At 39.3% G+C, this 24,317-nt stretch overlaps 1 protein-coding gene across 1 annotated transcript in view; it reads left to right on the forward strand.

The window, feature by feature from the left end:
- Positions 1-24,317, forward strand: part of ZNF608 (zinc finger protein 608) — an 84,869-nt gene that overhangs the window by 55,299 nt on the left and 5,253 nt on the right. Inside the window, exons 4-7 of the mRNA XM_050987266.1 lie at positions 18,252-18,339; positions 18,807-21,258; positions 23,036-23,453; positions 23,997-24,169. Of these exons, the coding sequence (XP_050843223.1) occupies positions 18,252-18,339; positions 18,807-21,258; positions 23,036-23,453; positions 23,997-24,169 (3,131 nt within the window). The remainder of the gene's footprint in view (positions 1-18,251; positions 18,340-18,806; positions 21,259-23,035; positions 23,454-23,996; positions 24,170-24,317) is intronic.

The raw sequence follows: 24,317 nt of genomic DNA on the forward strand, positions 1-24,317 counted from the left end.
TTCTGATTGCGCATGGGCCTATGCAAACTGAAATAAGGCTTCTCAAAAGATGCTAACAGAATTTGGGCTGTCTCTAACACGACTGATGAAGAGAAAAAGACAAACCCTCTACAAATGTATTCCATGAACATGTTAAAATCCTAAAATCCTACCTTTTTGAATGTTCATTTGGCTTTTTTTTTTTTTAAGTAGTCTGGTAGACATTTTATGTAGTTTTAGATCTTTGTTGAAAAGAATATATCAGTTCCTGTTGTTAAATCTGCAGTCTTCAAATCTCTGGTGTCCCTTGTTTCAAAGGCAAGTTTCTTCCTTCCTTAGAGTTTTCACAGATGATAGTAATTTTCTTTCACAAAATGACATTTATGGAAAATTTTCAATGGGAACTGGAAAGGTCTTCCAGGAGAAAACATCCCTTTACCAGTGTACACCAGTCCTAATTTTGTTCAGCTCCCAAAAGAGGGCAAAGACATCTATATTCTTATGTCCCTAAAGAGTTCAAACAAATGTGTGGCCTTACATTGTTCTCTAGTACTCTTCACTCTCTAGATCACAGGGGAAAGTCTGTGAGAAGAAATGCAATCTCTAAGCAATTATTTGAATAAAATACTCAAAGATCATAGAGAGAACCTCTGAACACAGTGCAACTGTGAGGAAAAGGTGCCACAGCCTTGGCTGCCTTCTGGATGAGGAGAGAGGCTTCTGCCAGAGATTTGAAAAAGGCAGCCAACTGTCATTCCTTTCACACCTTCCTGAAGTGTTACAAACTTCTTGTTGTGGCATCTGTTGTTACTGCATTTGGTTGTCTACTGCTCAGAGAAGCGGTTCATCAACAGGGATCTCATGGGTGGAGACATATGGAGGACTGACATTTTCCCCCATTTCCACCATTCCTTTGTCAATGCTGGGGTTTTTTACCTGATGAAATGCCCTGAGTCTGAGAGATTCTACTATACACTTTCTTTTAAGTGCCCTTAATTTGCTGGTGAATATTGCACAAGAAGCATGAGAACAAAAAGCAAGTACAGTACCGGTTTTTGCTGATTACTTTTGTGGTTTCAGATGGTCATCTTCATAAAATTATAGAATATGCCAAGTTGGATGGGACCCACAGGGATCATCCAGTCCAATTCCTTGCCTTATGCAGGACACCTCAAGACTCACACCGCATGCCAGAGAGCATTGTCCAAATATTTCTTGAACTCTTTCAGGGTTGGTGCTGTGACCTCCTCCCTGGGGACCCTGTTCCAGTGCCCAGCCACCCTCTGGGTGAATTAACTTTTTTTCTAATACTGAACTTAATCCTCCCCAAAACACCTTCAGGCTACTCCATCATGTTCTGTCACTGGTCACCACAGAGAAGAGATCAGTGCCTGCCCCTCCTCTTCCCCTCCCAAGGAGTTATACCTGCAGTGGGGTCTCCCCTCAGTCTCCTCCAGCCTGAACAGACCAAGTGATCTCAGCCACTCCTCACACGGCTTCACCCCAAGGTTCTTCACCTTCCTCGTGGCCTCCTTTGGACACTCTCTAACAGCTCAGTGTCTTTTCTGTGTTGTGGCACCCAGAACTGCCCCCAGCACTGGAGGTGAGGCTGCCCAGAGCAGAGCAGAGCGGGACAATCCCCTCCCTTGCCCGGCTGTGATGCTGTGCCTGATGCCCCCCAGGGCACGGGGGCCCTCCTGGCTGCCAGGGCACTGTGGGCTCAGGTTCATCTTGTCATTGACCAGGACTCCCAGATGCGGGGCCCTTCCTGCGCTCATTTCTTCTGTCCAGCCTCTCATTCCCCAGTTTATCTGTACATCCAAGTTGTCCTGTCCCAGATGCAGAATCCAGCACTTTCCCTTGTTAAACTTTTTATGGTGGGTGATTACCAATCTCTTCAAGAAACCTTGTCTTTTGAAGTACAAGATTTCTCTTCATAAGGCAAGTAGGTGAGTTGCAAGATCCTAACTATATAGATAGTATGGAGAGCCCAGAGGAGAAGAGCAGTCTTACCATGCAGTTGCCTCCCAGCCAGTAGGAGGGGGGGTAAATATCTACCCCAATGAACCCCCAGGGGTATAAGTAAAAGTGCATTGGCTAAGTGTACTTCTGAAATGATATTCACAAGTTAGGACTGAGGGAGGTAGATTTTAGAAGAATTTGACGCATCTCACTGGCATTGCATGAGAGAGGAGGTCCATTTGAGATATGCAGATTATTCCATGTAGTAAATGATGGCATAATTTCCCTTGCTTCCATCCTGACAGAAACCATTAGCTGTAGTGGATTAGCTGCTGTCTGAATGGAAGTTGTTCTGACAAGGACGGTCATGTAAGGAGTGAGCTGTATTTTTATATTAGGAGAGAGATCAGAAAACTAATGCATCAGAGGATTTGAAGAGAAAGAGCAAAACACTCCCAGAAGCCTTGCTTTTGTGGCCTGTCAGAAGCAGCTTTCTTCATGTGGCCAGAAAGAACATAAATGACAATAAAGCATGGAGTGAGGAGTTGTACTTAATCTGACTAAGTGCTGTACATGAAGTCTTTATCAGTCTTTTCTGCTCCTGCTGTTACAGGCATTTATTTTCAGACATTCAGTTCATTTCCCCCTCCATCTTGCTACTAGGCAGGTGTTGCAAAAATTCAAATTTGTTGTTATTTTCTGTATCATAAATAGAGAGTGAAGGATAAAACTAGTATGACCCTAGTTCAGACATAATATTTCTTTCCTTCCCCTCCTCCCCTCATCAGTTAAACTGCATTACTAAGCACTCACAGTGTAGTGGTGATCGAGTTTACAAGAACTGTCATTACAAAGATAGGAAATGAAAACATTTTTTGCCAAAATTCATGAAGAAGTAGCAGGTGAAGTGTGGAAATCAGAATTAGGCCCTTGGGGCTTTTGGTCAGTATATGCTGTGCTCTCCAGCACAAATCTGCATAACAGAATGAAGGGAAGGATTTTCCTCATTAATTCCTGTTACAAGGAAGTGAAACAAACCACACAGCTTGTACTACAAAGTTTTTATTGCTTTATAAATTTTATTGAGACAGAAACTAACCAGTTTCCTCTGTGTTTTAAACAGAATCAGTTTGTATTTTTTGACACAGGGGAAGCTCATCTGTGTTTGAGAATAGATCTGTTTTCTGTTAGAAAAGGCTGCACTTCAGAGAATTTTTTAACAGTATAATGTATTAACTTTACACACCAAGTTTAAGAATCTGTGGTTTGAGATTTTTAATTTAGCGACAACAGTTTTGTTGTTTATGATATTCAGTACCTCTTTCATGATACTTTACTGCTTAAAAAGAAAACCACTCTGAGCAGCAACAGATGTGCCAAGGTAAAAAAAATAATTATCTGCATTTCCAAAAATTTTTCAGCACTGCATTAGGTCTGTTGCCATGTATATTGAAGCATTTGAACTATGTTTTCCTGCTCATTTAGGCAGAACTGTTCAGTCATGGGCATCTTATGTTGTGGCAAACATATTCAGGATTGTCTTTCATTTAAGCTGTACTATTCATTAACGGTTTTAAGCTGCCCTAATACATGCAGAACTTACACAGCTTTGTTTGGGTGCTTCAATACAGATATGTCCATATTTGAAATGGAAGCTTAATGACCTGTGACTATCTGAAAAATGAAAATGTATAGGCAGAGCCCTTGAAACGTCACCCATCTTTTTTCTCTTATTTTTATAATAATGATTGTACAAGATGGGATTTGCATCTATGAGCAATGAGTTAAATACTTCCAAATCTCCTTGAAATCAATCTTGTGTGTTCATGCATGCAGACTGAAAACCATGACTTTGAGATTTACGTTCTGTGAATAAAATTTACATTCCCTGAAAAGCAAAGAAGGCTGTCATTTCATGCTTCCTAACCTTCATTGTCTATTTCACTTCAGCAGAAGTCTCGTGCGCCTGCGCACAGTCTTGAGGAACAGCTTTCTGCTCTGTCGATTTTTGTTTTATAAAAGCCCTGTTTTCTTTATTGGTTTACCTATTACATCTGTAAAATTTATTTAAGCTGTGACAAATTTCTCTTTTGGGCGCAGAGTATGAATGAAGAACAGCCATCAGGCTATTGGTAAAAGATTTGTTGGCTATGACTGTTCATTAAATGGTAAGGGTCTGTAGGTGAGGCTAGCTGTCTAAAGCTGCTCTGAGTAGGTGGCTTATGGGCTGTATTTAGTGAATATACATCATCAGGGAGATAAATGTGCTTCAGCAGCCTTTTGTTTTGTTCAGCTAAAATGGGTGTTGATTTTGGAAAGCTTAGCAAAATCACTGTCTTTTTTCCAAATTAGATATCATTCAGAGTGCCCATGAAAAACAGCATTTAGCTTAAATATAGCAGCATTGCTTGTTGGCTTTGTAAGTTGACAAGAATAGCATTACATTTATTTCCCTTAAAAAAAATCGCTCAAGCCTAACACAGTGCCTGGGAGTGAGAGCTAATTGACAGCACTGTAAATGGGAATCCTTGCACACTACAAGTCCTGTACAGTCCCAGGTGCTGCAGTGCTTACCTTTTCACACAGCCTGGCTGTTTTTTTCAGTCATGTTTTATGTCCCTGTAGGAACAAGAAATTTAATGTCAGTATTATTTAAAAGCTATGAAATAAAAGAACATTTATACAGATAAAAACTTGAGTTACTAATACTGTGACTATTTGATCCTCAGTGTCTACATAAATAAATTGAAAGGCTGGCTATATTTTTACTTTTTATTGTGCTATTCCAGCACCACTAGTGCTTACTGCTCTGTTTATTCAGATGTCCACCAAAATAACTGTGAAACTTAATTTTCACCACAATCTGAAAACAAGCTATTTGATGAACTGTGAATTATGAGTTCTGATTCTTCGGGGTGTAAATATGCTTTCAGCTGAAAGCCAGGGAGGGAGTGGAATCCTTCATTTGAAACAAGCTTTTAGTCTGCACTTGATCTCCTCTGGTTTTGTATGAAAAGCCACATTGGTCTGAATGACAGCTGAAAAGGCAAGCTGCTGTGTCAGAGGATTTAGCAGAAGGAAACTGCTGTTCTTTCAGCCAGCACCTTCCCAGAAAGCTCTCTGGGTCTTATACCAGTTCAGTGCACTTGTGAAGTCGGAGCACTAGAAAGATGTGGATGAAACAGTTTAATTGAAAATATGTCTCACTGCCTTAGTACTGGTGTTCAGATTTAAGAAACTAAATAATTCTTCACTTATGGCTACCAGTTTCTTGTCTGTAATTTAATATGAGATGATCCTTTCCTAAAAGCTGAAGTTACGATTGCAGAACCATCTAAGGCTGCAGCTAAGTTAATTTAAAAAGTCCCACCACCATACCACCCCTCCCCCACCCCAAAAAAAACAAAACAAAACAAAACAAAACAAAAAAAAACCTGCAATGAAAAAAACCCCACAAACAGCCCAAAAAAATAGAAGGAAGATTTTGCCAACTGCAAAATCTAATCATGTTACACAATTGTTGAAATTCTTACGGGAAAAAGGATTTTGTGTTTGTGACGACAGCACCTGTTGGTGATATTAAGTTTTATGCATGCAGCTGAAATCATACCGAGTTGTTTAAAGTTAAGTGTAATAATGAAGGGCAAATGTTTCCAAAGACAAGTCAGTGTTCTTCCACATCACACATGTAGAAGTCTCAACTAAATTAACTACAGACCTCAAAACAACACTAGGAAAAATAATGACATCATGATTAGTTCTGAAAGTGTTTTTCCATTTTGAGCACAATGTGATATTGATCTTGAAATACTATAGGGTGACTAAAGAATACTATATAGTACCTTCATATATATGAAAGCATACTATATAGTAAAGAATACTATATAGTATCTTCATATATAGATATGAAGTACTTCATATATATGAAATAGTGTAGGGTGACTTGTGCACAGTTACTTGTGCACAGTTAGCATAGCACAACTCCACTAGGGGTATTATTAATCAAATCTGTTATGCTCACTGCTTTTCTAATACACAGGGTATATTATGGTACATGACAACATATGTATGACAGTTCTGTGTGACTGAAAGGTTATTCTTCTTGGTGTGCATAGAATTACCTTCCAAAATCTTTCTTATTGAGTAAAGATGACAATTCTGTCCCTTTCAGTGTTACACCTTTCTTTCACATAAGTCTGAGTCTAAGGACTGGTCTTTGTTACCTATGATTATTAGCAATTAGTAATGTGTTGCTTTCAAGAAAAAGGCTTTGGGGCCATTGTTGTACAGCTCAGAGTCAATAAAATCTGAGCTGCTCATAATAGCCCTTCTTTCTCATTGAAGCCTTGGACTTGCTCTAACTTCATCAGAGCAGATGAAGAAAAGAATAATATGAACAATAGGAGCCCTGGAGTTTGACTTAGGCCTAATGTGAGGAGGCTGTAAAAGCTGTCAGGGAGTTTGATTGATTGGCTCTTGGGCTGCAGTCCTCAGTGCAAAGCAATAATGTTCCTGCCCCTTGTGAGAGGGCTGGATGTGTCACCTGGGGTCAGAGCTTATCAGCCTCAGGGGCCAGCATTTCAGATGAGGCCAAAGTACAGTCAATAATTTATACAGAAATTTGTGTATAGATTTTGGAGTAAAGCAAGCTTTATCTTGAAATTGTTTGTCTGACCAAAGAAATAATTAAGTTATGTCTGAAAGTCCAGTCCTTCCCCCAGCCCCTTAGTGACATGGAAAAAAAAAAGTCTCCCAGTACACAAATATGTGTTTCTGTTATTGTGCTGGTTTTACTTTTGATTAGGGAGAGCATGCCTATGATAATCCTTTATGGGATGTTACTATGCCAAAAGAAACATAGAGATTTTTAGCTGATTATATTAGGTTTCCTAGCATCCTAAGTTTTTGCCTACATTTTATGCAACACTGGGCTGTCTTCAGTCTACATGGTTTTGTTTTCAAACCTATGAGGGTCAAAGGTTGATCAGCTCCAGTGCATGAAAAAGCCAAGAGAAGCTGTAGTAGAGACATACATCACAGCATGCCTGAGTAAACTATCCAGGCTGCTATTAATAAGTGGAGAAACTGGGACAGCATGCACAAAGGATACTTACAGGAAAATTGTTGAACCACTTGCTGACGAGAGAAGGAAAGTCTCACAGAAGGTATACTCATCTCTAGTGGGTACTCATTTTGCTGTTAGCTTGCCTTTGCATTGCATCAGTATTGTCAAGCACCTGGAGTAAGCCAACTGGTTAACTAGATGCTTTACTAGTTTGCCCACTTGGAAGATAATTTAAAGCATAGGAAAGAAAATCATGGGGAACTTCTCTGCAGAATTTTGACACCACTGAAATAGGTTAGCTGACAAGTAGTTCACTTTTGTTCAGTCCCAGCAAAATTACTACTTCACTTCAGTAGATGCTAACAAAAGCCCTTTTACTTTACTTCTGCTCAAGGAGAACACTATTAGTCACAGTTCATTAGGCTTGTTTACAAAACTGAACTGGTATCTTAAGTGTGTAACTGAAACACTTCTGACTGCTGGGAGCATCTTTTCTAACACAAAATTGCAAGAATTTCGTAATGGGAAGGATAACACTGCCTACTATTTTTCAAAGAAAATAACCAGTTTGTGGTATAAGAAGTGCAAAAAATTATGTAGTTTTGTGGTTTTCAAATTTAGAAGGTGAAGTTTCAAGCATAATTTGGTTTATAATCTGTTAGCTATAGTAACAAAAGACCTTAAAACTAGGTTACACCAAATCCTAAACCATAGCAATTATGGAGGAAGAAGAGCCCCAGATTTGTAAAGTTCTTTATTTGCTCTTTTTTATACAGAGGAAAAATGGGAGTGCTGGTCCTGGACACACCAAACTGATTCCTTTTTGGTGCATCAGTGGGAAAGAGTTAGAAGAAAGAGAATTCATCATTCACACTTGCAGTTTTCATAGAACTCTTGTGTACACCTAATGCTTGACTATACACCACTTTCATCTTTATGTAATATGCCATGAGGTTTCTTGGTGCCGTATTACTGTATTAAGATCTTAACAGAGTTTATATCCCAGAATATAAAGGATGTGTCCCTGTGAGTCCCACAAACTAAATGAAAGAATAGTTATTTGTCTCCCATTAGCTGATGCAAGAAAACCTAAGGGAGTTCTACAGATGAAATCCCAGATGTTTTTATTTCCCTCCCCTTTGTCTTGGATGTGTCTGTTGTAGGTGTTTACTTACCCTTTTCCCAGGCTGAAGACAATGAAGCCTTCATGAAATCAGTGAAGCTTAATACAAAGAGAAAGAGAGTGAGAGAGAAAGATGTAAAATGCAGTTCAGTAGATTTCAATGTTTTCAGCCACTGCTTTAAATTGCTGTTTCAAATTCTAGTGAGTGGAATAATAGAGAAGTTATCATGTCTGCTAACTGCAGTTGGCCTTTGTAAAGAATGGCTTGTTAGGAGGCTTTATGATTTACTGAGGCCCACAGCTGGCTGCCAGCAGAGCTACAGGAGTGTATTCTCTCTTGGGCCTGGAAGCTAGAGATGAAAAGGATCCAAAGCTGGCACAAAAGCAAATAAATGCTTTGACTTTAAATAAAGCATCATAATTTATAAGGGGCTCTGCTTCTCAGTCCCAGTGAGGTACATGGATCAGCAGCAGCTCTTTGAGGTTGAGCAGAATTGTCTGTCTGGCTCGACTGCAATTCTGGTATCTGCAGTCTACAGATTTGGAAGAATTTTCATGGTTTGGGATTGGAATTGTTACTTTATTCATGCTGTTTCTTTTCCATAACATGTCTCTCTTCTGTCTTCCATTTCTTTATGTTTCGTTACCTACTCCACAGTTTGAAAAATAATTGTCCCAGTGTTTGCACCTGGCAGCTCTTTATCATGATGGACAGCACTGGGAAACAAATCGTATAAGACACCTGAAGGTTTATAGGTGCATTTTGGCATCTGTTACTTGCTTGGAATTAACTCATCAATTTCCTACAGTAACAGAGTTCAGAGCTGGGAGACAAACTTCTATTGAGATGCCCTAATACTTGCCTTAGGAAGAAAAAAAAAGGTCTGAGCTCCTTAAGAAGTTTTGGGGCTTTTGTCAGAATTTTTTTAATAGATACACACATGCATACACACATAAATTTATACCAGCTTCCCCATTTCTGCAGCTGTTTCTCAACAGTCTGCTGATGAAAACAGTATTTCTGTGGTCTGATGTCTAAGAAGAAGAATGGAAATGAGGCAGATAATTTTTAAAAAGAACTCCTGAATGCTTGTCTGGGTGAGAAAAAATTGTTTTGGTTTTCCCTTTTTTTTTGGCCCTACTTCTTGTATTGAAACAATAGCTCTTTCCCCCCATGCTCCAGACTTGTTTTCCTTTGCTCTTAAGGGAGAAAGAGTTTGGGAGAGAAGTAAGTAGCTGAAGAGTTCCTGTAATTAATATAAAGTGCAGGAAGCAAGTGTGACAGATTAGTTGAAAAGCCCTGTATTCTGTTGCTTATCTCAAGTGACATATGGTCCTGGAGTATGAGCAAAGGCAGTGGATTGTGGGGCTTCTTTTTCTTTTGCTCCACAAGAAGTCAGAAGAGTGTCCATGTGTTCAACAGGCCAGCAATTTAGGAGCTGAAATAACACTCCTTGAGAAGTGAGTGGGAAGCTCAGGGGATTACAGAACAACATTTCCTTCTTCTAAAATTGAGACTGTGACACTTTTTGGTGTCAGGCTATGTGAATCACAGTTATGATTACTGAAGTAAAAAAGAAAAAAAATCTGCTAGAAACTGAATACTTTATTTTTGAAACAGATACAGTTTTCTTCAGAACACACAGATGTTAAATTATTTTCAAATTGCATTTTTAGTAGCAGCTGAAATAAAGTAAGACTGCAGTTTTATTCTCAAGCTGCAGTGAAACAGTGAAATTGTTCAGTTACTCTGGCCAAAGAAAAGGTAAGGGCTGCACAAAAACTAGCTCTTTAGTTGTACTCCAGAGGTCAGAAGCCTATGGTTAGCTCATAATAACATTAAGTGCACATTTTCTTGTAAACACTGCAATCATGTGGTCTGACATTCAAGAGGTGTAACAGCAGTTTATCCAAAAGTTTTCCTAATCCTGCCAAATTCTAATCGCTTTGATAAAAATCTGGCAGGAGAAAATTATGTGGGTTGCTGTGGCTTCATAGTTTTCAAAATCACCACTCTAAGTAGCTCATATTTTAGTAGAAGTATTTAGTTGTCGATAAATCAACAAGCCATTTGGGACCCAATTTGATGTAATTTCTGGGGTATTACCCAGTTTTCATTGAGACTTTTATTGGACTTTTAATGAGTGTGAAATTTAGCCTTATATTTGATTAGGACCATTCATATTTCTTTTGGCTTTCAATTTGTATTTAGGTCTTGGTCACTGGATATTTGTTAGGCAGACCAGCTGTAGAAGAAATATATGCACTGAAAAAAAAATGTAGCAGTTATCATTATAACTAATAAGGGACATGAGCTCTTAGATTAGATGCTGTCCTGTCTTCCAGAACCAACCTGCCCCCAGCAATTCAGTCATAGCTTTGTCCACAGAAACTGTCATTTCAGCTAACCTCAGCTACATGTCTTCCTCACATGCTGGGGTGTTTTTATACTAAAGCTGGAAAAGGGTAATGTTGCTAGGGAGGCAGGAAAAAGAAATGAAACCAGAGCTTCTTTTAGCTGACCGTTCAACTGAATATTGACCAGCTGTCTTCATGAGAAAGAAATAGATGGTGATGAATAAGCTAGAGTCTAGTTTTCCAAGAAGTTCAATGATTTTCCCAAATCAATACAGCCCATGAGGCTTTAGAACAAAGGATGCTGGAGACATGACAGTGGTGGAAGTAGCTTGTGTTCTTTTGTGTATTAAGCATATGGGCTCATGGGGAAACAGGATTTCTTCAGCTATTGCAGTGTTTATTCTTTTGTAAGCACTGGGATAAACTTCTAGATTAAGAAAATCTATTACAGTAATTATTAGGTGGGATTAAAAAGTTGTCTGCTTGATGGCCCAGCTCCATGTTTTCAAGAGCTATTTCTCACTGTATAATTGCTGCTTCTCTTTTGAATGCAAATGGGAGTATGTAATGCAGGTCCAGGGAATAGGTTCGATAAAACAACTATTTTTAAACTAAGGTGTAATTCCTACTATCAATATTACCTTTATTTTACTAATGACTTCATAATGAAAAGAAAAGAAAGGGTATGACATTCAAATAAACTATCCATGAAATGTAGGTTGTCATTACTCAGAACTTACTGGAAATTACACAGATGTGATTTTACTCTGTTAGACTGCTGCAGAAGCCACTGTAATTTGTAGCCCAGCCTTAGCCACCAGCAGGGCAACATTAACTAAAATAGCAGGGTTTAGCCTCTCAGCCCTCTAACCTTTAAACTTGCTATGCTTTCATAAAGTACAGAATACAGAATTAACACCACAGCTAAGAGCCTCAGTGGTTTATGACTACACCAGCAGTATTTTATTATGCTTCTTTTCCTTGATGCTATCCAATCTTCTCATCTTCATTGCTGTACAGTATTTGTTCAGATAAAGTCCAGTGCCCAGGATGACTAATTGCAGATCTGTGTTCCAGATGGTCTGATTACAGGATGTGGTTAAAGTGACTTTTCAAACATTCTGTGCTGCAACATGGCTCCTGGAAACAAAAAACAAAACAAAACAAAACAAAACAACAAAAAAAAAAAACCCAAAACGAAACAAAAAAAACCCAAAAAACAAACAAACAAACAAACAAAAAAAAAAAAACAAAACAAAAAAAACCCTCAAAAATCCCACCAGCAAACCAAAACAAAAAAAGCAAACCCACCAGTCTTGCATTTCCAGGCCACCTGACAATAATTGCATTCTCAGGCTGGCTGATGTTGATGCCAGTTACATGTGCACCTGCTGTAGATGTAGTTAAGTTCTTGTGCCATGCCAAACAGAGAGTATAATTAAGGTAGTAAATAAACTGTACATCTCCCAGACCAGCATTCAGTGTATAAGATGTGGCTTCATACATAGAGTGTTTACTGATCATTTTAGATTACTTTCTGGATGGAAGCAATCAGGTAGGAATACATCATTTGCATTGCAAGTATAATATAAAAATTATTCTGTGGTTTTCATGCCCAGTTGAATTGCAGGTCCATATGTGGATGTGGGATTGATGATGATGTGGAGGACATGGTGGTTGTGAGGAAAATGACTTGTACTGCTTTTACTAAGCCAGTGGCAACAAAAAATCTTGAGATAATCCTAAGAATATAGATTTTCATCTTGCAGCTTTTTGCATCTCATATATTTAGTTATTGTTAGAGAGTGATGTCAAATAGATATTTGTGTGACTAAAAAAATTGCAGTGCCAGATGTGGAATAAAATGTGTTTAATCGGTGGGGGTGGTGTACTCACTGATGACAGATATGCCACGGTTTGGCTATCCCAGGCATGACTGTTTTATTTGTACTTGGCATGGCAGGGACAGAGGCAAATCAAATTTGACTTGCAAACATATTTGTGTATTCACTAATCATGAAGATACAAGGAATTGATTATGCTGTAGTGTTACAAGTAATACTTGTAACAGTAATCAAGTAATGATGTGATGCTTTTCTGTCCCAAGGATTGCATCTCAACATTGAAGAACTACTATGTCACAAAGATTTTTGCTACAAGAATTTATCATATTAACCTTTTAAAGAAATAATCTGACTAAAATAATTCTGGAAAGTGTAGTCCACTTTAGAGATCCTCCTCTGGAATCAGGAAAAATTGTTTTACAATGATACTCAGGATAGTAAAGGTAGTAGGCAGAACTGTTAGTTTTGGAATTTTGACCATAGAAGATTCCACTTATGTTTAAGGGTAAGTGACTTATGTGACTTTTAAAATATACGTGACTTTTTAAACATACATGACTTCTGATGACTGAAAAGTGGACAAATCATTCCTAGTTTTGAACAATCATATAAATATTCTTCAACAAATCAGTTACAGAAATGTTCAGAAAGACTTTGTGCAGATCTGGTTTCTCCAGAATTTTACAGATCCTTTTGGCCATATTCTCTACTAAGAGAAGAGAGAGCAGCTCCTTTTGCAAAAATGAAGGCTTACCCTCACCCTCTCAGATAACTGGTCTGCTGAGTTCCCTGGTGAAATGACCACTTTGCACTAAACCAGGATTTTGTACCATTTGCTGTGATCTAAACACAAAAGCAGCCTATCCTGTAAAAATTAAGTCAGGCTTTCCAATCTGATTAATTAAGTAGCACCTACTTGTATTGGAATTTGAACATGTTTTTTCCTAAAGCCAGTATTTTTAAAAGCTGGTGCCTGCATCTAAGGTAGTGATGTGATAATTTGATTCCTCACCACATGATCTCCTTTTCGAAGTTTTGGATACAAACATAAACATTCTTGCCTTATGATCATTGCAGAAAACAGAGTCAAGAAAACAAATAAATTAGTATTTTTTTTAGACTAGATACTTCAGGGTTTTTTTGTCTTTGAATGAAGGAATGTCTGCAAGAGTGTGGGTGTCTGCTAAACATGCAGTGCCAGAGTAATCCATATGAACAATACCCTTACTTGGTACTAAAAATGCCTTTGATTCTTATGGTTTTATGTCAAAATAGCACATCTGCATTTCTTAGCAACAGGGTTATTTACTTCATTTCCAACTTGTGATGACATATCTCATTCTATGAGATATAGTTAATAGTAAATAGCAAATTTTCGTTCTGGCCTTTGTTATGCAGTCACTGAAAAGGAGGAAGAAGGTACAGGGGAAGAAGAGATGCATCATATCCACAGAAATCATAAAAACAGAGGTTTTTGCTGCAAGTACTCTCTAACATACTACTTTTGTGACATGTGACCTTTCATTCCATAAGAAAATTCAAGTACAAATTGCCACAGTCATTTCATACATTACGTATCAGAAGTGCTTATCTAAAATGGCTTTGTCCTCCTATAGCCATGTGTTAGTTTTTCCTGCCTGCAAATTTTTGCCTTTAATATTGTGGTTATGATGAGTAAAGAAAAAGAGCTCATAATGGTACACATACTGTGAAGGAAAACAGCAAAATACAGAATCATGTCTTGTGTCTAAAAGGCTGACAACATATGATGTTAAAGGAAGAGCTTCTGTTGACAGTGGTGGACACCAGATGATATCCTGCGTGTGCCGTTGTCATACATTAATGCTTTTGCCTATGACCCTGCCTTGCCTAATAATGGATTTTGGCAGAAAAACTACAGTAGGTGAACTCTAAAACTTCTGGGAAACATTACCCCATTTTCTTAGGTTATAACACCATTTTGTAATTCCCACACATAAAACATTCTGTACTTACTGTGTTTACTCTTTAATGATAAAGAGTAGCATGGGTGGTAACTTCAGAAGTTTTAATTTTCTTTTTTTTTTTTTTGCTTTAATGTAGGACAAATGACACTGAAAACTGCAGAAAGTATTGCTAATTTCAGATATACTGTAACTGTGAATAGTTATATAGTTTACAAATGGAATGATCAACCAAATTAAACCATTAAATTTATATCTGTATTTTGGGGAGATAAGTTTTTCTCTGTTACATCCAATTCTTGTGAACTGTGCTCTGGTAATTGGCCAAACTCTTTAAGAAGGCACCCCTAGTTGCTCAAAGAACCATTTGTGTGTAGTATATATTCACTGTTTTTTGATCCAACCTCACAAGAACAGAATTAGATATTTGGCTAAGTTTTCTCCTGAATTAGAGTCTTAGAGAGTCCAAATATGCTCAGTACATTTCATTACAAACACCTGATTTTTTTTTCCCATTCTTCAGTAATGGGTATTTTAAAAAGTTTAGCCTCTTGGGCTTTTTATAAGGTGAAAATGCATCTCTTGTTTCAGATAGTATGGAACCTGTGGGTTTCCTCTGACTGTCTTTGTATTTTCTCTCTTGTTCAGGCAATGTTAAATAGGTTATTGCTACATTATATGTAGTCTGATGTAATAGAAAGTCTCATTACAGGAATTTACGATTTGGCATAGCCCCCAAGAGGTTTTGTCCTGTGTGTGGTGTGTTCCTTCACAAGATGAAAGGGGTACATGGGCACACAGGTGCACAGAGAGGTGCTGGAATGACCCAGAGAAGGGCTAGTTCATCCCTGAGTGCATGGCCAGTGTACTCAGAGGTGATACTGGGAGTGAGCTGGGCACTGCTCTAGGATTGCCTCTGGGACACAGCAGGCTCAGCAGAGGTTCTTGGTTTGAGCTTGAACGCTGTGCCAGGACAAACAGTACACCCTGATTTAGAAGAATAATCCTTTCTCTTCAGCACTGCATCGAGTACATTGTGTGGATTACCAACTCAGTCATCTCCATTTTCATGTTCTGCTTTGGCCGACTAAGCCTCTCCCAGTTGCACATTTCCTTAGGTCAGTCCTACCTCCATGTTACTTATATTCTCCTCACCCATTTCTGTGATAATAGAAGAATAAACGAGTTATCTTCCCTGCCAGTTCTGTGGAATCTTACGTGTGGATGAGCAATGTGCTGTCCATTAGGGAATGGAAATGTATTCCTTGCCACAGTTAACACAGCATGGAGACTAATATCTCTCTTACTTGCATGGGACCTTTGTTAAGCCTAACACATTTAACGAGATGCTAAATGTAGTAGATTTAAGGGAGGAATTTTTTGTGTTTGCTTTTGAAATACTGACTTTCTTACATGGGAACGTCATTTAAGTGTCTTTGTAGAATTATTGAAATATGTATTGATTTCAGGGGTTTTTATTATTTTTACTATTCTATACCTTCTATCTTGCCCTCTTTTCTGTCAATAGGTAACAAACTATCCCTAGATCTGATATGTAAATAAATGAATAAAGTGCATGTAGAGATAGGCAAGATTACAAATATCAAGGAAGATGGAGACATAAGTGCTTTATTAACACATCCCCAAAAAAACCCAAAACAAAACAAACAAACCAGACCCCCTAAAAAAAAAAATAAATTGAAACACAAAAAATCCCCACAAAGTAACAATGACTTTTTAAAAAAAGGATAAAAGTGAACTAGCTGGGGAAGAATAAATGACAAAGATAATCCTTCAGTAATACTCCACGGGATGTCAGAGAGCTCTCTTTGCTTGGTACTTTTAGGAGACTGGACAAATGCTGGTACATGGGCTGGAGGGATCAACTGTGCTGCTTGCAGATAGACGGGCTGCATGCCATAATACAATTTACCAGTGGAAAATACTCATGATTTTCACTTGGAGCCTTACAGAGTCACAGATGACAAGCTGTTATAGTGGAAGAAAGGCATAAAGGCTGCCAGAGAAACACCTTTACAATCTCTTTTCTCTAGGCTGTGAATGGCAAGTGGGACCATAGACCTGCTCATTGTAAGAAACCCCATTTCTACCAAGAGATATTTCCTCTTGGACATACTGGATTGTTCTTCCCTTCCTCCTCCTGCTCCTCCTGGACCCCAGCACCTCCTAGCTGCCTCCATGCCTAAGCAAGGGGCAACGTAAAGCAGCCCTGATGTCTTTGCAGGCTGCCTAGTTTGCATAGGTCATAAAAATACAGCATGGCATTTTAACCCTGATCACAGAATCACAGAATCAGTTAGACTGGGAAGGACATCTGAGATCATCAAGTCCAACCTATGACCACCCTGTCAAGTAGACCATGGGACTAAGTGCCACACTAAGTCTCTCCTTAAACATCTTCACCATGGTCCCTCTAGGACCTGACTGACACTGGCTGGGAGTGCAGTTTGTCTTTCTTGCTTCAGACCAGTTCATCCCAGTGTGCAAAATTTCAGTTGCCTAATTGCCGTGAAAAACCATATGGGGGATGAATTTCAAATCTGTTACAGAGAATTTTCAAGGAAATCCCTTCTTCCCTAGTACCTCTGCTAACAATACCTCCCTGCTGCTGAAAGACCCCTGAGGAAATAAACTGCTGCTTGTGTGTTAATTTCACCTCAGTGTAGCAGAGAGGGATGGTTTTAGTGCAAAATTAGAAATTGCACTGGTAAGACAAAGCAAAAAGATGGGCTAGAAACATTCTGGCACAATGCCACAACCATTTCTATTACAGAGACACTGCAGATAGAATAAGGGAAGTGTAGAGGAAAAACAAGGCTGTCAGTTGCAAGTTGGTGTCTTCTCATAAATTTGGAACATTTTGTATTGTGCCTTTCTTTGTTAGATAAAATGTATTTCTTATTTCAGTGTGTGTTCTAATGAGAAGAGATGTCTGGTTCAATAATACTACCTTCTGTTTATCTGTGATGGTTAATGAATTAAAGGGGTCATTATGCTGGCTATTCCATAAACATGATGATAAATTATGTGAAGAAGCATTTGAGGGCAACCTGAAAACATTTGAATGACATGCCCCACATTTATTTTCTTGTTACTTACAATAACCTTATCATTCACAAATTTTACAGGGATAATTCAAATAAAATGAAATTAGAATTCTGCTTTAGGCAGGCAAATTTGCATTTAATAAAAGTCATAAGTGGAAAAGCAATTAAATTACAGTAGGTTTTTTGAAGGATTCCTCTTCCTATGTAAATATATATTGCAATTACTCCTGCCTTCACTGCAGTAGGGTTGAAGTTTCATATCTAGTCCCTCACTTTCTACAGAAGCAAAAGCAAGGCAAATAAAACATTTTTTCGAGCTATATCTGCTGAACAAAACTTGCAGTGCATACGTGTATATGTTTGTGCATTTGGATATGAGTAATTTCAAGTAAATAGAAGCATCATTATCATATTGTTCAAAGCAAAGCAGATTATTCTTCTCAGTCACCTTCTGATTTAAACACTGTAACTGGTGCTTAGTTTATGCTGGCTGGCTGCCAAGTGAAAGCAATTATGTGCAATAATAGCAAAATTAAGAGGTGAGTGTTGCTGTTTTACAGCAGGACATGGCAAAACCCATTTCCTTCTGTCAGCTCTATCTTGATTACACACACACTGTCACACAGGCAAGCTGTCTTACACACACACACATGCATGCACACATTCTTGTTCTTTGTCGTTTGCTGTCTTTCCTGTGGGCTTTAACTTGAGGTCACTGAAACCAGAAAAGAGGAAGAATGTAGACAAGAGTGTTTGAAAGCAAATAAGAGTAAACGTCTTACTTTTTGAGGGGAGGACAGGAAAAAGAAAAAAATAAAAGAAGGAAAAAAAAAAGAGCAAACCAAAAAGCCTGTCCTCACAGTTATTGTTCTAATGTAGGATAATACTTTATTTTTTGCTCACTGACAGGTGTCCTGGTGGTAAACGTTACATGGAGGAACAAGACTTACGTGGGAACACTGTTGGACTGCACAAAGCATGACTGGGCCCCTCCTAGGTAGGCAAACATTCTGAGTCTGTTTTTTCTCTGCTGTATTTTAATCCCCAGTCTCAGGCAAGAGACTCTACAGAGATTAATAAAGCACAACTGGTTATAATTGAAAACATGCAAGAATGAAATGAGTAGTTCTCTCTTCCAGAGTGAAACCTGGGGTGGATGCTCTTCTTTATTTTACTTTTGTATTTTGAGAGGGAAGGAGAAATACATAGGGTTCAGTCAGAGAGCAGTTAATTTCAAAATGCATTTCTTTAAGTTAGAAAAATTTTTTGCTCCACTCTTCTAACCAGGTGGATACGTCCTTTCCATTTTTGTCCTTTTTTAATGACTTTACCTTTGACACTGCAACATTCTCATTTGTCAGAAGGACATCTTTCCTTTAACATGTGTGAAGGTTCTCTTACATGGTGGTGATTTTTATTTTTTCAGTTCATGGCTCCTGCTGATGAAATCCATTGTTTGTGCAGGTTTTGTGAATCGCCAACAAGTGACCTGGAAATGCGCGGAGGACGCGGCAGGGGGAAGAGGGCAAGGTCCGCTGCAGCTGCAGCTGTTCCTGGGAATGATGCGAGTTTTGCAGAGTCCAGAGGACTTCAGAATAAAAATCGAGGCGGTGCCAATGGGAAGGGGAGGAGGGGCAGCCTTAACTCAAGTGGGCGCAGAACACCCCCAAACTGCGCCATGGATGAAGTCAAAGCTAGCCCCTCGTCCACAAACAAGAGGAAAACTAAGCCTCCTATGGAGCTGGATTTGAACTCCAGTTCAGAGGACAATAAGTCTGGAAAACGCATTCGTACTAACTCTAGAAGCACTCCCACCACCCCACAGGGGAAACCTGAGACTACTTTTTTGGACCAAGGCTGCTCTTCCCCTGTGCTGATCGACTGTCCTCACCCCAACTGCAACAAGAAGTACAAGCACATTAATGGATTACGTTACCATCAGGCTCATGCACACTTAGACCCAGAAAACAAACTGGAGTTTGAGCCTGACAGTGAAGACAAAATTTCAGACTGTGAGGAAGCACTGAGTAATGTGGCACTTGAATGCAGTGAGCAAAGCACAAATTTGCCAGGCTTTGATCCACTAAAAGCACCAACATCTCCTTCCTCCATTGCTACCCCAGGGACACCCAAGGGAAAGAGGGAACTGAGCAGCAATGGCCCTGGTTCAGTTATCAGTTCCAAAACTGGCAAGAATTCTGGCAAAAAGAAGGGTCTGAACAGTGAATTGAACAGCCTTCCAGTAATTTCTAACATGGCAGCCACACTGGATAATTGCTCAGTAGCAGATGGCAATTTGCAAACCGAAATGCCGAAATTGGAGGCTGAAGGGTTAATTGACAAGAAGAGTTTAGGTGATAAAGGCAAGAAATCAAACAATTGCAAAGTGGATAAAAACCTTTCCAAGCTGAAAACAGCCAGGCCCATTGCCCCAGCACCAGCACCAACTCCTCCCCAGTTAATAGCTATACCTACTACAGCCTTTACAACCACCACTACAGGGACAATACCAGGACTGCCCTCTCTAACAACTACTATTGTTCAGGCTACACCAAAGAGCCCTCCACTGAAACCCATTCAACCAAAGCCCACAATTATGGGAGAGCCAAGCACTGTAAACCCTGCTCTCACATCACTCAAAGACAAAAAGAAAAAGGAGAAGAGAAAGCTGAAGGACAAAGAAAGCAAAGAGACGGGCAGCCCCAAGATGGATTCTAAGCTGGGGAAGCTGGAGGATTCAAAAGGGTCTGGAAAGGACTTATCTGGACATTTTTTAAAGGACCATCTCAACAAGAATGAAGTGCTAGCTAATGGACTGTCAGAATCTCAAGAGAGCAGGATGGCAAGTATTAAGGCTGAAGCTGATAAAGTTTACACATTCACAGACAATGCGCCCAGCCCTTCCATAGGGAGTGCCTCCAGGATGGAATGCAGCACTTTGGTGAATGGACAATCTGCCATGGCCCCACTGCATGTGTTGACACAGAATGGCGCAGACAGCACGGCCGCTAAAACCAACAGCCCTGCTTACTCAGATATTTCTGATGCAGCTGATGATGGTGGCTCTGACAGCAGGTCAGAGGGCATGAGGTCAAAGGCCAGCTCTCCATCAGATATTATTTCTAATAAAGATGGTGTTGTAAAAGGACATTCTTCAACCACAGCACAATCAGCTCAAGCAAAAGAGTCTCATTCTCCCTATTACCATGGCTACGATCCTTATTATTCCCCAAGTTACTTGCACTCTGGACAGGTCAGTGCCCCAGCAGCTGGGAACAGCGGTACCCCGCAGGGGCTGAAGATTAAAAAAGAGGCTGAGGAAGAAGCTGAAAAGAAAGAGAAGGCAGAATCGTCAGATGCTAAGAAAAACGAAAGCACTTCCTCTAATTTGCAGCCACAACATCAGTCAGTAATAACTCAAAGACACCCTGCACTTGCTCAGTCACTTTATTATGGACAGTATGCCTATGGGCTCTATATGGACCAAAAGTCCTTAATGGCCTCCAACCCTGCTTACAGGCAGCAGTATGAAAAATACTATGAGGACCAGAGACTAGCAGAACAGAAAATGGCACAAAGTGGGCGGGACTGTGAAAGGAAGAATGACCCCCCCTTGAAAGAGATTGGGAAGGACGACAACAAGCAGAAGAATATTCCATCTGCCACTATTTCAAAGGCCCCTTCAACTCCAGAGTCCAGCAAAAATAACACTAAAATAGGGTCCTCAGTTCCTAACAAAGGTGAGGAGACAAGCAAATCACAGATCCTTTCCAATCACCAGCAGCAGCTTCAGTCTGACACTTTCAAAGCCAAACAAATGGAAAACCACCAGCTCATAAAGGAGGCTGTGGAGATGAAATCTGTTATGGACTCAATGAAGCAAACAGGAGTAGATCCAACCACAAGATTTAAACAGGTAAAATCACATGAAATGGAACAAGAGTGTCTTGGTTACCTTTTAAGTTATGAGATTTTCTTTCTATTCTGCTATGTTCTTCTACCTCTGCAGCCAAGCAAGCTCCACCATCATTTTTTCATGCTGGATTGTATTGTAGTCTGCATATAGACCAATAAACCTTCCAGTTGAGCTGTTTGAAAAGATCAAAAAGAAAAACAAAATAAAAAAGTCTAGTAAGGTGGGGACAGAGCACAGGCTTATGACCTGAACAGACTATTTTAAATTATATGCATGAATAAAACAGAATTAGATTTCTCTTTTAGAAGTAAATTGTAAGTAGTTTGCTTAGTTCAGAAATGAGAAATTTCAAGCAAAATAAGCAGCTTTCATTGTGAGAGGACTTAAAGTAGATTTGAAACATGGTTTGAAGTGTTTCTTTTTTTGTTAAATAACAGTTGGCATTTACTAAAGATGGGTGAGCAGGTTCTTTGAAGAGTTGGCTTAAAGCACAGCTCTTTATCTTAACCCAAGGTGACCTTTCTGAAGCAGTTAAGTTCCCCTTCTCTCCCCAACCAACCTCAAGCCCCTACAGACCTACACAATGGATAAAATCCTCACTCCATTGAAGTCAGTGATAGTTTTGCCATTGACTTCAGTGGGACCAGAATTTTATCCAGTGGCTTCATGCTGACCCTCGTAGATGTCACATTGCCTTCATTTGAGGCAATGCAACTGTCTCCGTGCTCTGAACTAGAGTCTCAATGCTTGATACTTTCATGTTCTGGTGTATGGTACATCCCAGACTTCACCCTTACAGGCTGTCTTTCAAGGTACAGTGGGATTAGGGGAGTGGGAGTAGAGAGCTCTAAAGGAAGTGGGATGGTACAGGCCTAAGTAGGAGAAGATTGCTGCTGATTCAAGTGAGTATTTGAACCAGACTGTCCAAGCGTTTAGTTGTGCGCTTATATTTCTGTGGCGTGTGCCATAATTTTCTGTCAGTTGGAAAAAATGTTGACAATTAGCTCTTGCATATCCTGTCTCAGAAAAAGAAGTCTTCCTATTACTTCTCTGTTCCAATTTGGTGTGGTGTTGTGAAGAATTCCCTTCTCTAGTTCTGTAACATGTTTAGAAAGTGGTCTGTGTAATACATTATTTAAAAAAGTATTTACAGTGCCCAGTAAATTTTCTTTAAACCACATGATCCTGATCCAATAAATACTTGCCCACCTGTAAATTTACAAACGTAAAATAGGATTGTCAGCTGAAAAAGTCTGCTTTATTATTTGACTTCCACTGATTCCTGGATGTTTGCAATACCAGAGGCAGCCTTAAAATCTTGCCAACTACATCAGCTTTTCATGTGCACTGTTCCAGGTATTCTAAGTACTCTGGCATATCATTAACCAGCTCTAATTTTGTGGTTCACAGATACTTTTTGCTCTCTAGTGGGAAAAGTCTCTCTGTGGTCTTTAATTAAAATGTTTTATGAATAACATGGTCTCAGAACTTCATTACATTGCACATGTATTTCATGATTAAACTAGTTAAAGGTATGAAGAAGGATATAAGATGAAGCAATTGAATTAAATTTTGATAATAGACTCTTGCTCCTTCATGGGAATATTGGTTTGACTTTGAGCTCGAGGCACTCTATGGCAAGCAAACCTCTCCTCTATGTAATGGGGATATGGTATTAAAACAGCTATTAAAAATACATTAACTGAAATGTGGGAAATATCAATAACAAACTTAGTTCTATGTCTAAGTTCAGAACATTTTTTTTCCTCTTTATTAGGATCCAGATTCACGAACGTGGCATCATTATGTCTATCAGCCCAAATACCTTGATCAGCAAAAATCAGAAGAACTTGATCGTGAGAAAAAGTTAAAAGAAGACAGCCCTAGAAAAACACCTAACAAGGAAAGTTCCCTGCCTAACCTTCCTGTCTCATTAGCAAGCATTAAAGAGGAGCCCAAAGAGGTCAAGCGTTCTGATTCTCAATCAGTGGATGAGAGCAAGATAAAAAACGATGATCAAAAGACTCCTGTAAATTGGAAGGACTCTCGAGGTGCTAGAGTAGCAGTTTCCTCACCAATGAGTCAGCATCAGTCATACATCCAGTACTTGCACGCTTACCCATATCCGCAGATGTACGATCCCAACCATCCAGCCTATCGCGCAGTCTCTCCTGTCCTAATGCACAGCTATCCTGGTATGTATTCTGAAACCTGCCTTGTGTGCTAGTTAGGATTTGCATCCTCAGGTTCAGTAAAGCCTGCATTTTAATATTTCTCTTAGTAGCTAGGCTAAATTAGAAACTTCATGGATGACATTGTGTTGCTTGTTCTTCCACTGGGGAACATTCTGTAGATGAAACTGGTTCAATACAAGATGTTCCTTTTATGAACTCTCAAGTTTTTCAACACTTGACAGTCTGCTGTTTCTGTTAGACTGACAGATAGTTTATTGCCTATAAAAATATTCAAAGCACTTACTGTCAGAACCATTATAGTTACTATTCCTTTTACTTAATGAGAACCCATAAATGTCTGAAATGGTTATCAACTCAACCCTCTTTATAATCTCCATTCATCAGGGTAAATTAGGTGATGAAATTGAAGAGCAGTCATACCATTTGGTAGTCATGTGATCTAGTTTTGACGTAATTGTCAGTTCTGACATTGTCTCCTCCTACCTTGATAGAATCAAAATGTTAAAACAGTAGCTTGATGTGGTATTTATTGTTTACCCACAGGGGCCTATCTCTCTCCAGGATTTCATTATCCAGTTTATGGGAAGATGTCAGGGAGAGAAGAGTCAGAGAAGGTCAATACCAGCCCGAGCATCAATGCAAAATCAACCACTGAGTCCAAAGCACTGGATTTGCTCCAGCAGCATGCCAACCAATATCGCAGCAAGTCACCTGTTGTAAGGCTTCATCTGTTCTTACTGGAGAGTGTCACATACAGGAAGGGGTAGAGGAGTAACATAACACACAATCACACAATCTGGCATCAAGTTATGAGTGCATGATTCTTCTTTATGGTAGTGCTTAAAATAAAAGCAGTTTATAGTC

The sequence above is a fragment of the Serinus canaria genome, chromosome Z (genome assembly GCF_022539315.1).
Source record: "Serinus canaria isolate serCan28SL12 chromosome Z, serCan2020, whole genome shotgun sequence".
NCBI lineage: Eukaryota > Metazoa > Chordata > Aves > Passeriformes > Fringillidae > Serinus > Serinus canaria.